This window comes from Miniopterus natalensis, chromosome 4 (genome assembly GCF_054644295.1).
Source record: "Miniopterus natalensis isolate mMinNat1 chromosome 4, mMinNat1.hap1, whole genome shotgun sequence".
Lineage (NCBI taxonomy): Eukaryota > Metazoa > Chordata > Mammalia > Chiroptera > Miniopteridae > Miniopterus > Miniopterus natalensis.
The window spans coordinates 61,199,583-61,212,117 of NC_142084.1; the positions used below are offsets into that span (position 1 = coordinate 61,199,583).

At 53.1% G+C, this 12,535-nt stretch overlaps 2 protein-coding genes across 2 annotated transcripts; both read left to right on the plus strand.

Annotated features, from left to right (window-relative positions):
• Positions 1–3,750: 3,750 nt before the first annotated feature.
• On the plus strand, positions 3,751–6,356 carry PRTN3 (proteinase 3). Its single transcript, XM_016214832.1, has 5 exons — positions 3,751–3,817; positions 4,106–4,262; positions 4,504–4,645; positions 5,400–5,630; positions 6,186–6,356. Exons 1-5 carry the CDS (start codon positions 3,751–3,753, stop codon positions 6,354–6,356), a joined length of 768 nt encoding a protein of 255 aa, XP_016070318.1.
• A 3,642-nt stretch (positions 6,357–9,998) lies between these two features.
• On the plus strand, positions 9,999–12,524 carry ELANE (elastase, neutrophil expressed). Its single transcript, XM_016214830.2, has 5 exons — positions 9,999–10,065; positions 10,495–10,651; positions 10,955–11,096; positions 11,932–12,162; positions 12,324–12,524. The coding sequence occupies exons 1-5, from the start codon at positions 9,999–10,001 to the stop codon at positions 12,522–12,524; spliced, it is 798 nt and encodes a 265-aa protein (XP_016070316.2).
• The last annotated feature ends 11 nt before the right edge of the window (positions 12,525–12,535 follow it).

The window sequence follows — 12,535 nt, forward strand, 5'->3', positions numbered from 1 at the left end:
ATGAGCATTTTCTGGCAGAGTGGCCTCCACTCAATGAATTCACTCACAGCCCTGAGAACCAGCGGCTGCTGTTATCTCCACCTGACAGAGGAAGCATCTTAACCATCTCTCATTTTGGTCAAGAATATATTGTGTAGCAAAGTCAAGAGGCACACGAGGCACTGGCCAAAGACTGTCACTTGACACAGAAGGCTCATGTACCTAATATAGAAAGAGCCAAAACATAATTAATAAATAATAAATACAATTATATGAAAATAATAAATAGAATTATATATTATATAATATAGTTTATTAAAATAAAAATTTTATTAAAATAAAAATTTAAACAATATATCACTATATATATATATATATATTTATTTAAAATGTATATACTAATCTATGGCCAGTGTTTCTCAGTGGTTAGAGCATCAGCCCGCACACTGAAAGGTGGCAGGTTCCATTCTGGGCCAAGGGCACATACTTCAGTTGTAGGTTGGGTCCTCGGCCCCAGTTGGGGCACCTGTGGGAGGCAACCAGTCGATGTGTCTCTCTCACATCGATGTTTCTCTCTCTCTCTCTCTCTTCCCCTGCCTTCCTCCCTTCCACTCTCTCTAAAAATCAATGGAAAAATATTCTCGGGTGAGGATTAACAAGAACAACAACAAAAAAGTATACATTTAATAATATATAACATAATTATGATTAATGTATGAAGAGCACCTAAAATCAGTAAGAAAGAAACAACAGCCCAGTAGTAAAAAAAAAAAAAAAAAGATACGGATGATAGGAGTTCATAGCCCAGAAACAAGAGAATCTTGAAGGTACGGAAACACTTCACCTTCACTTGTTATACTAGAAACACGAGTCAACTTTCTCAAAGATGCCATTTTTTTCATCCTGTGGGATTTGCAAAAGCCCTGGGGTTTGAGAACTCTGGGTGTCTGCCTCAGTGGGCGGGTAACTGGGATGCTCCCAGCAGAGGAAGACCTGGGGCATCAGAGCCAGCAGTGCCACCTGGGGGTTTGCCTCACCTGTCACTTTGCATTGTTCAGGTGATGAGTGTACAAAGTTCTTGTCACATGTCTAAAAGAAGAGACTGAAAACAACCCAGTGTCCTCAGGATGTCCACAAAGTGAACAAAGTCTGATTCACTCACCTGGGGAATATTATGAAGCTTTTCTAAAGGGTGGAGGCACCTCATTCACTGACCCGAGGGGTCTTCAGGGACAGTGGAGATATGGACAACCCAAGGGCAGAACAATGTGTGCCCATGTGTAACACATTCTCATTTGTTGATTGGAGCACCGAGAAGTCCAAGAGAATCGGTCAGTTTACTTGGGTGTGGAGGGGCCAGGGATGCAATGACTTTCCAGTCTTCCCGGGGGAGCTTTTTACATGTCTTTCGGATAGTTGAATGATGTGAGAGTAAAATTTTTTTTTTTTACTTTATTTTTATTGTTGACACTATTACAGATATCCCCATTCTCCCCCCTCCCGCCCCCCTTTGCCCATCTCCACCCAGCCCCTGTCCAGCCTTGTGAGGTAGAAATTAAAATTTAAAATTAACTGTAAGTTAAAGAAGAGCACCTGTTTGTGCTGGAGGAAGCCCATGATTTGGGTGTCGCACTGCATTTTAGGTGAGCATTAGTGTTGCTGACCTGAATCCCTAGAGGCAGCCCTTCAACCATTGAATGGGTCACGAGTAGCCTGGGGTTCCCGGTTTGTAGACAGGCATGTGTGCCAGGGCCCACAAACGCCTTGAATCCTTGGCCAGTAGAAAGGGAGCTAGGGTTCTGCCCCCAGGTGCGTGGTGTGAGTTTTTGTGGAACCCTGCAGCCCCTGCCCCAGGAGCCCCCAGACTCCTGACTGCTTACCCAGACTGACTGACCACCAAGGTTATTTATTTGGGTTGTCATATAACCCACTTCACAAATAGGGAGATTGAGACCAAGAGGGGAATATTAGTGGCTCGGGAGCCTAGATCAGTCCAGGGGCCCTGGCCAGAGCTTACAGAGGTCAAATCGCTGCCTGCTCATTGTTCAAGTGGGGAAACTGAGGCCCAAGGGCTGTTGGGGTCCAAAAGCATATTGTCCCCCAGCTTGGAGCCCCCAACACTGACACACTCAAGAAAATAGTATTTTTCTTTTTTAAGGAGAGGAGAGGAAAGAGAGAGAGAGACAGAGACAGGGAGACTGCGGAATGGATCTCCTGCTCCCTCTCTCTCCCTCCATGCTTGGGTTCTGGTGACTCAATAGACCCGATTCCGCTCCTGCAGCCGTTGCCTATTATGCCACCCACAGTTGGAGTGGAAAGGGGACGAGGCAACAGCTTCCAGCCCCCATTTCCCCTCCACCTGCCAGCTGGACCCCCAGAGGCTCCAGAGGGTTCCCTCCTGTTACACTACCCCCCAGGCTCTCCCCTGCCCCCAGCTTTTGGCCCCAGCTGGGAGCTTTCCCACACCCCATTCCCTGCACCTCCAGGTAGCCCCCTCCCCTGCACTCACCTGGGTTCATCCACACTGTAGCAAATGTCAGCACCTCCTTTCTTTAACTCCCTGGGTCAGGGGATTCCACTGACCCCAGGAGACTCTGGGTTCAGTAACCATCTGACTATTGAGGTCTTGGGAGGCTTCCCACATTGAAATATACAGCCTGAGTGGAACCGAGGCGGGAGGTGACTCACAGACACTGGAGTCATCCTAGTTTATACTGTCTGACCATCATGATTTATTCTGGTGTGTACTGTGAGCAGGGAGTGAAATAAAAATTTTCTCAAATAATTAATTATGCCCTAGCAGGTTTGGCTCAGTGGTTAGAGCATTGGCCCACAGACTGAAGGGTCCCAGGTTCGATTCCAGCCAAGGGCAGGTACCTAGGTTGCAGGCTCGATCTCCAACCCTGGTCGGGGTGTGTGAGGGACACAACCAATGTGTCTCTCTCACATCGATGTTTCTCTCTGTCTCTCTCTCCCTTCCACTCTCTCTGAAAATCAATGGGGGAAAAAATTAACTAGGGTTTCTTCACTGTTTACACTGGGGGACTTGATCCACCCGAGGTTTGTGCTGACCGTTGCTCACTGCCTGGAGAACATGTGAGTGCCCAAGCGGACCTGCCCTAGGTCTGAGTGGGGAGGGGGAGCAGATCATCTTTATGGGGAGCCATCCTGGGCATTGTGGGGTGTTGAAGATGGTCCCTGGCCCCACACACTGGATACCTGGAGCCATTCCCGGTCAGTCCTGACAATCACAGTGTACCCAGACAGTGTTCCCTGGGGGAACAATCACCTAGTAAGGACTCTGCCTTTGAGGGAACAGTGAATTCTCATGGGTCTCAGGAGGGCACATGGCTCTGTGGCTCCCACCACCTTTTCCTGTCCTTTTCTGTCCCCATGAGTAGGGCTCATCCCCACACCTGGACACGCTGGCCACAGTCCGCTTTCCTCAGGTCAAAGGGACCCCGTGAAGAGAGGCATGGAGAGCTGTGTGTGTATTCCCCTGAGGGCCATGCCATGCTGCCCTTTGTCCAAGGCACCCAGGCATGGGTAAGCAGCAGGCAGCTTCTCATACTCGAAAGGGAGTTAGGACCCTAAGCCCAATGTTCCCTGTCCTCCTGGAGTGTGATTTGACTCTCCAACTCCCTGTGGCCCAAGTTGAAAGGAGGAAGTGAGGACGCCCAGTCCAGGCATGGGGCAACCCCAACGGCCTCCAGGCCTCAGGCTATAAGAGGAGTTGGGCAGGCAAAGGGGCCCTGGAGCCCCCACCTGACCATGACCCAGAACCACCGACCTTCCCATCCTGCCCTGGCTCTCAGCTTGCTGGCTATGCTGCTGGGTTGTGAGTGGGGCCACGTGTTCGTTTGTTCATCTGTCCAGGCCCTGCTGATTCTGGGGAATATCCACCCATGACAGCCAGCTCAACACCCTCACCACACAAATGGGGAGACTGAGACAGGACCAGGGCAAGACCCATTTGCCTCAAGGGGGTGGGGGGTGGGAGCTGGGACATTCAACTCAGTTTCTCCATCTGTAAAAAGGGCAAAGCCCAGTGCTTCCCTCCCAGGGAGCTGGGTGGAGATGGACCCAGCAGGGACAGGTGACCGACGTTGATGCCACTCGTTCTCAGGTGCAGCATGGGCTTCAGAGATTGTGGGGGGGCGGGAAGCCAAACCCCACTCTCGGCCCTACATGGCGTCACTGCAGATGATGGAAGACCACTTCTGTGGGGGCACCTTGATCCACCCGAGGTTCGTGCTGACCGCTGCTCACTGCCTGGAGAACATGTGAGTGCTCGGGTGGACCTGCCCTAAGTCTGAGTGGGAAGGTTCAGCCCTCCCCTGGGTCAGAGGAGGGGAAGCAAGGTCCTGCCCTAGGTCTGAGGGGGGAGGTGGCCCTGCCCTGGGTCTGAGGGAGGCTGTTACCCAGGGAGCTGCATTCTGGCCCTCAGGATGCCCAAGGGGACAGGGATATTGGAAATTGGTGGATGTGGAGGGGAGGCAAGCAATGAGCATCCTGAACCCTCAGGCCCCAGGCCCTGGTGAAGGTGGTGCTCGGGGCCCACAACCTACTGACTGCTGAGCCTAGCCAACAGCGGTTCTCTGTCACTCGCCTGTTTACCAACAACTATAATCCAGAGCAGAATCTCAACGACATCCTTCTACTGCAGGTGAGTGGGCAGGGCCAGCAGGACCAGTAATTACCCCTTCATTCATCTTCAGTAAACATATATTGAGCACCTGCTGTATGCCAGGCCCCTGCAGGTGCTGGGACATAGCCTAGTACACAGTAGGCCTGGTAAGGAGAGGGCCATTCAGACAATAGCCCCACAAATGGCTTCCCCACCTGCCGCCCAGCGTTTGCCTTGGCTGTGCCCCTTGCCCAACGCCCATCCACCCAACATCCTCACCCCCAACCTCAGTGCCAACCTCACCTTCTCAGCGAGGGTTCCCCTCACCCTAGTGGAAAGACAGCCACTCCTCCCCTGATTTTTGGTTCACCAACTAATCTGTCATTCTCCTGGCCTCTCCAACTCCCTGAAAGATCAGCTCCCTGAGGGCAGAGGTAGTATCCCCAAGGCTTAACAGAGGACCAAGCATACAGTTGGCACTCAATAAGTGCTTTTTAAGTGAATGACTACCACAGTGACAAATGCTACAAAGTGGAGGCCCATGGTGTCAGAGAATGTAAAACTGAGCACTGGTAGGGTTTGGAGGATCAATCAGAGCAGATTCCTTGGAGGAGGTGAACCCTGAGGTAGAACCTCAGAGTGAGTGGGAGGGGGCCAGGCAGAGGGAACAGCATGTGCAAAGGCCCAGGGGAGGCCCTTTGGGGTAGTCAGGATGTGAGTGAATGTGAGAAGGGGGTGGCTATGGGGCCTGGAAACAGGATCTCATTGCCCACCGGCTCTCACTCTGCCCCAGCTGGACCGCCCTGCCAACCTCAGCGCCCAGGTCGCAGTAGCCCAGCTCCCCGAGCAGGACCAGCTGCTGCCCCACGGCACCCAGTGCCTGGCCATGGGCTGGGGCCGCCTGGGCACCCGTGCACCGTTGCCCAACATCCTACAGGAGCTGAATGTCACCGTGGTCACCTTCCTCTGTCGGCCAGAGAACGTGTGCACCTTTGTTCCCCGTCGCAAAGCTGGCATCTGCTTTGTACGTACCTGCCCGGCTCCTAGTGCCCTGAACCACATTTGGATGGCCATAGGGACCTCCTGAGAGGCTGGGGCTGCCCTGGAGAAAAGAAGGCTCCAGGAACTGCCCATAGGAGGGAGGGTGTGGATGGCAGCAGTTCAACTCCACCTCCTCCTCACTGAGCAGCTGCAGGCTATCCTGGGTCTCCCCATCTGGAAGAGGGGCACACAAGTGAGGGCTCCGTAAGTGATGTGTGGAACAGCCTCAGCTCCCACAGGCACAGAAAGGGTGCTCATGTCTACCCAGTGGCTTTCGTGGCTCTAGCGACTTTCCCACCCGGGGCCCCATCTCAGACCCAGGGGAGGTGTGAGTGACCAGCCTAGCCCATTCCAGGGGTCAGGTATATAGCAGGAAGCCAATAAATGTCTGCTCTCCTCCAGAGTGGCCTTGTCTCCCCTGTTGTCCACATGTCTTAAAGAAAATTCTTGATTGGAAACATTTTACCACTAAATGCTTCACTGTACCTGACGTGACCACATCCTGGGTGACTGACCAACCTGTTCCCACCCTTCCCAGGGGGACTCTGGCGGCCCCTTGATCTGCGACGGCATCCTCCAGGCCGTGGACTCCTTCCTGATCAAGGAGTGTGCCTCCCGCCAGTACCCCGACTTCTTCGCTCGTGTTGCCCTCTACGTGGATTGGATTCAGTCTGTGCTGAGAAGCGCTGGGGGCGAGGGCAGCCCCTGAGCCACTTCCTCCAGATCCCCCCTCCAGGGGCTGAGGCCAGAGAACAAGCCCTAATGGGGGAAAGAGATCTGGTGCCCAGCTTCACGGTGACATCAATAAAAATTGAAACCCTCCTTTGGCTCCTGTCTGTCCTTCCTATATCGGGAGACATGGGAGAAAGTGGCCAAAGGTCCCCAGCATCCAAGTCTCCAGACCCCAGACTCTGGATGGGGGTTTGGAGCAGAAGCCTAGAAGCCAGTGGAGAGCCCAGGTCATAATGGGCCCCATTCCTGCACTGCCCAGACATGGGTTCTAATCCAGCCTCACCAATTTGGCCCTGGGCAAATTGATGCCCATCTCTGTACCTCAGTTTCCTCGTCTGGAAAAGGGAGCCACCGCAGACATTTCCCAGAACTGACCAAAGGCCCTACCCTGGCCTTCAGGGATGGGGGGTGTTGTCGGGCTCTGTGTCTCCAGCTCTGGGCGGGGCAGCTGGAGGACTAGGCTGTCATAACACGGAGGGCCCAGGGCCTATGGGGCCCCTGACTCAGTCAGGGGCAGGCAGAATGGCTATTAGGGAGGCTCCCTGGATGGGGAAGCTACGCCTGACCAGGAGCTTGAAGAGAAGGGTCCCCAGGCAGAGACATGTCGAGTGCAGAGGAACAGGATGGTGTCTGGTATGGCTGGGATGGAGACAGTCAAGAGGATGGGGAAAGAAAGTTCAGGTATATGGTGGGGCTGGAGGATGCAGGGCCACAGACATGAATTGGAGTAGGCCTAGAGAAGAGGCCTGAGGCCAGGAAGAGGTAGAGATCATTGGTTAGTAGGTGAGCAGCCATGGGAATGAGGCTCAGAGAAGGGGCCAAACTGCAAACTGCTCGCAGGACATACTGGAACAGGAAGGAAGCTCATCCTTACTGACTTATTCTGCCACCACCTGGGGTCAGGGTACAAATTCAAGCAAGAGTGAGAACTCCCAGGCATGCCCCCTTTTGCAACGCTTTTACAGCTCACCCCAGGGGAAGGTGACTGGTTTACAGGAGCAGATGTGTGCTGAGACAGTGGACACGGCTGAATCCTGGGCAATGCACGCTGAGGAGTGTCAGGGGGATGCTGGGGATTCCCTGCATTTCCCAGGAGCCCAAGGAGAGGAAGTAGTTTCTATAAAAACCCCACAGAGTTGGGGATAGAAGAGGTTTGCAAGAGGGAATGTTGGGGACAGAAAGACCCACAAAAACACAGCAAGAGATGTTTTCTGTTTTTTTGTGGGCTTGTGTGTGAAAGATGGCTCAGTGAAGCTCTGCACAGCAAAGATCAAACTTGTCAATAGTGGGCGTTGAGAAAAAGGGAGTTGGGGGACCCTGGGTAGATTCAGGAAATGACAAACCCATGGGAATAACAAGCAGGATGATCAGCACATACAACTTGGGAGGCCTCAGGGAGTAAAGGGTTTTTTAGGAAGCCCCAGGGATGGGCATCTATGCTGCTGGGGGCCACAGTCAGGTGGGGCCACTCCCTACAGCTCAGGGGTCCCCCGGCCTCCAGTAGTGGGTAAAGATACTCATATCATTGTTTTTTCCCTGCAGCGTAACAGGTCTATAAAGTGCACACATCTTATTTGGAAGACTCATTACTCTTTACAGAGGCATGGCCAGTGTCACCACTACTCTTGATTGCAAATTAGAAGCCTAGTGTTTGCCTCCCAGCCTATACCTGCCAGGCAATCACCACCCTGCACTCCTGGAGGTGGTTAATGGTTAATAACCCTCTAGGACATCACTTTCTTATCTAAGAACTTTACAAATGTTCTTTCATTTAATCCTTGGGATAATCCTATGCAATGGATCCTATTATTATAACTTCTCTTTTACAGACAAGGAAACTGAAGCACAGATTAAGTCAGTGTCCTAAAGTTATGTAGTAGGCAAATGGCCACGTCAGGATATGAACCCAGAGTCGATAGCCTTGACCACCATGAGATGTGTGAGCATAGTATACAGGTGGTGCTCAATAAATGGGGTTAAATGGGGTCTCCCTGCTTAAGCGCCTCCCCCCCCCCCCCCAAGACATGACTTCCCCACATTCCCTCATCCCTGGACTGGAAACAGGTCTGTGTATACTGTAGGTGCTTACTAAGTACTCTATGGTAAATTTAACACAACGGGGTGGGGACCCTGCCAAGTAGACAGGGGAGCAGGACTGGTGATGTGCATCTGATGAAGGGAGGGATGAAGATGGACACTGACCACCTGCTATGTGCCAGGCTCTGGGAAAGCAGGGCCATCACCCTCACTGATGGGATATGGGGGTTGGTTTGCCTGTGGCCACAAATGGAGGGGGGCCCAGGGACAAATGAGGCTCCAGCCCTGGCTCTGGGTGTTCTCTGTGTCACCATCCACTTGTTCCTGCAAATGGATCCGTTGGTTCCCTCCCCTGAACCCTGCTCCCGGCCAGGAGAACGTTGCTTCTTGCAACACCCTTGGCTACAGCCGTTGCAACTGGAGCATTCTGGGGAAGGTGGGAAGAGGAACAGGGCCCTGGGGTGGGGGCTGGGCCCTGGGGGGCCCCTTCTCCATTGTTTGACCTGAGTGACTCCACAGCCCCAGGCAGAAGCTCTCAAGCTTCAGTGGACATCCATGGTCCAGCCCCCAGGCTGGAAAGGAGTTCGGGGGAAACTCCGGGAGGTGGGAGGGTGTGGGGTGGGAGAGGTTCTTTCTCAACCTCTGCTGATGGCCAGGGACTAATAGGGCCCCTGGGTGGGAATGAGTTCCTCATTGTGAGCAACAACCAAAGGGAGGTTGGAAGGCCAGGCCCAGAGAGGGAGACCCAGGACTCAGGGAGGTGGGCAACAAATCATCATTCAGCTGTGAATTGTGGGGACCTGAGTTCAAACCCCAGCTTGTTCACCATGTTCTGGGTACGAACTCATGGGGAAAGCCTCTTGTACCTCAGTTTCCTCGTCTCAAAAGGGGACCTAGCAGCCCCCTATCACCCCTGTAAAATGCCAGGACAGAGCTGGATGCACTGTCATTATTACACTGTCCTGGGTAAACTGAGGCATGTGGGGGAACCCAGACAACATTCTTTGGCCTAAGGTTGCCAGACTTAGCAAAAATACAAGACAGCCAGTTAAATTTGATTGTCAGATAAATACTGACTTTCTAGATAAGTACAATATTTGAGACGTAGTTATACTAAAAATATTGTTCAAACAAAAACTCATAGACATGGACATCAGTATGGTGGTTACCAGAGGGAAGGGGACTTGGGGGATAGTAAAGGGTAAAGGGGGTCAAATATGTGGTGAAAGATTTGGCTTTGGGTGCTGGGCACACAATGCAATACACAGACCATGTATCAGAATTGTACACTTGAAACATATAATTTTATTAAGCAATTTCACCCCAATAAATTTAATTAAAAAGAAAAAATTTTTATCTGACTTTCAAATTTGTATCTTGAATTTGATCTCGAGCCAACCCAGGCCCCTTGCACACATCACCCCAGTTCTTCCCATCATCACCCTCATCTATTCCTGAGGGTGGAGAAAGGAAGTGGGGACACCTGCCTCTGCCGTGGAGCAATGCAACGGCCCCCGGGCTTTGGGCTATAAGAGGGCCAGGTGGGTGCAGGGGACAGAGACATTGGAGCCCCCGCTCAACCATGACCCAAAGCTGCAGACCCTCTGGCCCTGCCCTTGCCTCCATCCTGCTGACAATGCTGCTGGGTGGTGAGTGGGACCACGTGTCTGCCCAGCCATCTGTCCCTGGGCAGCCATTCCTGCCTCTCAACTATACCCTTGACCTAAGTGGCCCCCTTATCCTCATGGAAGGGGGCGGTTGGGATGAGGACACCCATTTCCAGAGGAGGAGACTGAGGTTCAGAGTGGTGAGGGGCCCAGAGCCCAGAGTTTGAACTTGGTGGAGATGGGTCGGTGGGTTTGCTCTGGGGACTCCAAAGCCAAATTAAGTCCAGATCTTGCCCTGGCAAGAGGCAGTGGCAGGCCCCTCTTTCCTCTGTATTTCAATTTCCTCATCTGGCAACATGCACATAAAGAGCCCTGACCCATGGGTTCTTGGGGGGAGTTCAAGGGCTAGCTGGCCTACTGGAGTAGGGCTCCTCCATGGTACTCACCATCACCATCCCTGAATGTCTCCAGGCCCTGTGCTGGCCTCCAAGATCGTGGGTGGCCGGCAGGCCCGGCCCCATGCATGGCCTTTCATGGTGTCCCTACAGCAGCGAGGAGGCCACTTCTGTGGTGGCACCCTGGTGGCCCCGAACTTTGTCATGTCGGCTGCACACTGTGTGAATGGCATGTGAGTGACTCCCGAGCACACCTTCCCTCTTCAGGTCCTCTTTTCCACATCTGTCAAAGCGGGGTGGGGGTTGGAGGAGTGGGGAGTGAGACCAGGGCCTGGGGTCCCCCAGGGCACACCCATTAATGCAGCTTCTCTACCAGGTCTAAGTGGGGGCATTCAGCCAAGAGGCCCAAGGATCTGCCCTGGGTGGCAAGGCACCCCATGGGGATGGGGCTGAGCTTGGTTGAGCTCTGGGGTCTCTCTGCCACCCCCAAACCCCAGAGATACCTCGAATCACCTCCTGCACCCACTTTGCTGCAGAAACTTCCAGGCAGTGCAGGTGGTGCTGGGCGCACACAACCTGAGGCAGCGTGAACCCACCCGGCAGTTGTTCGGCATCCAGCAAGTCTTTGAAAATGGCTTTGATGCCCAGAGGCTGCTGAATGACATCGTGATTCTGCAGGTGTGAGGCCAGCTGGGCAGGGAAGGGATAGCCCAGGTGGGGAAGGGACGCTCAAGCAGGTGTAAAGGCCTGGGGGCCTGAGGCTTGGGGAGGGCAAAGAAGGGGCTATAGACTGAAGGGGGGGGTGTCACATCTGGCTCTAACTGGTAGGTCATCTTTGTGCCTCAGTCTCCACCTGTGTAACCTGGGGAAACCCCACCTGGCAGGGTTGTTGAGCAAATGAACAAAAGGATGCCGAGTACTCTGAACAGTGGTCCAATTAAAAAGACGGCATTTAAAAGACAGCATCATACAAACTCCATATATTTTCCAGGATCAACTGTACAAATAATGGTTTCTTTCCTTTTGCCTGTAAAAAAGAACGTATATGCTTAGGTTTCTGAGTATGTAACAGACTGTTGTGATTATTTGTGCCTTGTGGCCAAGGGCAGGGACAGCCCTTGACTTTGTGAAATGGGGCAAAATTCTTCACATCCAGACTGGAGGGAGAATCCTTCCCTTTCCCACTGCTTGCAGAGTTATGATTATTCTCTGTAATGTTCTAGAACAAGGGTTTGGTTGTCATTGCTGTTGCCCATAGTTTAGTGTATTGAGTACCTAATGTTTACTGCACTCAAGACATGTCCAGGGTTACCCTGAGCCACTGTGGTTGCTCTTACTTCATAGATGGGCAAACTGAAGTTCAGGGTGGGGAGCATCTTGCAGATTGGGAATCCTACTCCATAAAATTCTAGAACTACTATGGGTCCTTAGATGGGGAAACAGGCTAGGAAAGGGGAGAGTCGGTGCCCACTGCTCCATGTGATTCTTTGATGCTCTGTCCTGCCCACTGCAGCTCAACGGGTCAGCCACCATCAACGCCAATGTGCAAGTGGCCAGGCTTCCTGAGCAGGACCAAGGTGTGGGCAATGGGGAGCAGTGCTTGGCCATGGGATGGGGCCGGCTGGGCACAAACCGGCCGCCACCCAGAGTCCTACAGGAGCTCAATGTGACCGTGGTGACATCCCTCTGCCGCAGAACAAATGTGTGCACACTGGTGCGGGGCCGGAGGGCCGGCATCTGCTTCGTAAGTACCTGCAACCCCCCTCTCAGCCCTCACCCCACTCCCACCCAGGCTGCAGCAACCAGGACAGCAAGCCAGGTTCCAGGAGGACTTCCCAACCCTGAAGGGAGGTGGGTGAGGGGCTCTGGAAGCCTAGCCTCCTAATCTCACCTGGCTCCGCACAGGGAGACTCCGGTGGGCCTCTGGTCTGCAACGGGCTGATCCACGGAATCGACTCCTTCATCAGAGGAAGCTGTGGCTCGGGCTTCTACCCAGATGCCTTTGCCCCCGTTGCACAGTTTGCAGACTGGATCAACTCCATCATTCGCAGGCACGATAACCACCCTCGTCTCCACCCCAGGGACCCTGCAAGTAGGATCCACTAGAAGGGGCTGTG

Coding starts and splice junctions, on each gene's coding strand:
- PRTN3 (XM_016214832.1), top strand. CDS start 3,751: ATGACCCAGAACCACCGACCTTCCCATCCTGCCCTGGCTCTCAGCTTG. Junction 4,263..4,503: donor GCTCACTGCCTGGAGAACAT/GTGAGTGCTCGG, acceptor CTGAACCCTCAG/GCCCCAGGCCCTGGTGAAGG. Junction 4,646..5,399: donor ACGACATCCTTCTACTGCAG/GTGAGTGGGCAG, acceptor ACTCTGCCCCAG/CTGGACCGCCCTGCCAACCT.
- ELANE (XM_016214830.2), top strand. CDS start 9,999: ATGACCCAAAGCTGCAGACCCTCTGGCCCTGCCCTTGCCTCCATCCTG. Junction 10,652..10,954: donor GCACACTGTGTGAATGGCAT/GTGAGTGACTCC, acceptor ACTTTGCTGCAG/AAACTTCCAGGCAGTGCAGG. Junction 12,163..12,323: donor GGAGGGCCGGCATCTGCTTC/GTAAGTACCTGC, acceptor GGCTCCGCACAG/GGAGACTCCGGTGGGCCTCT.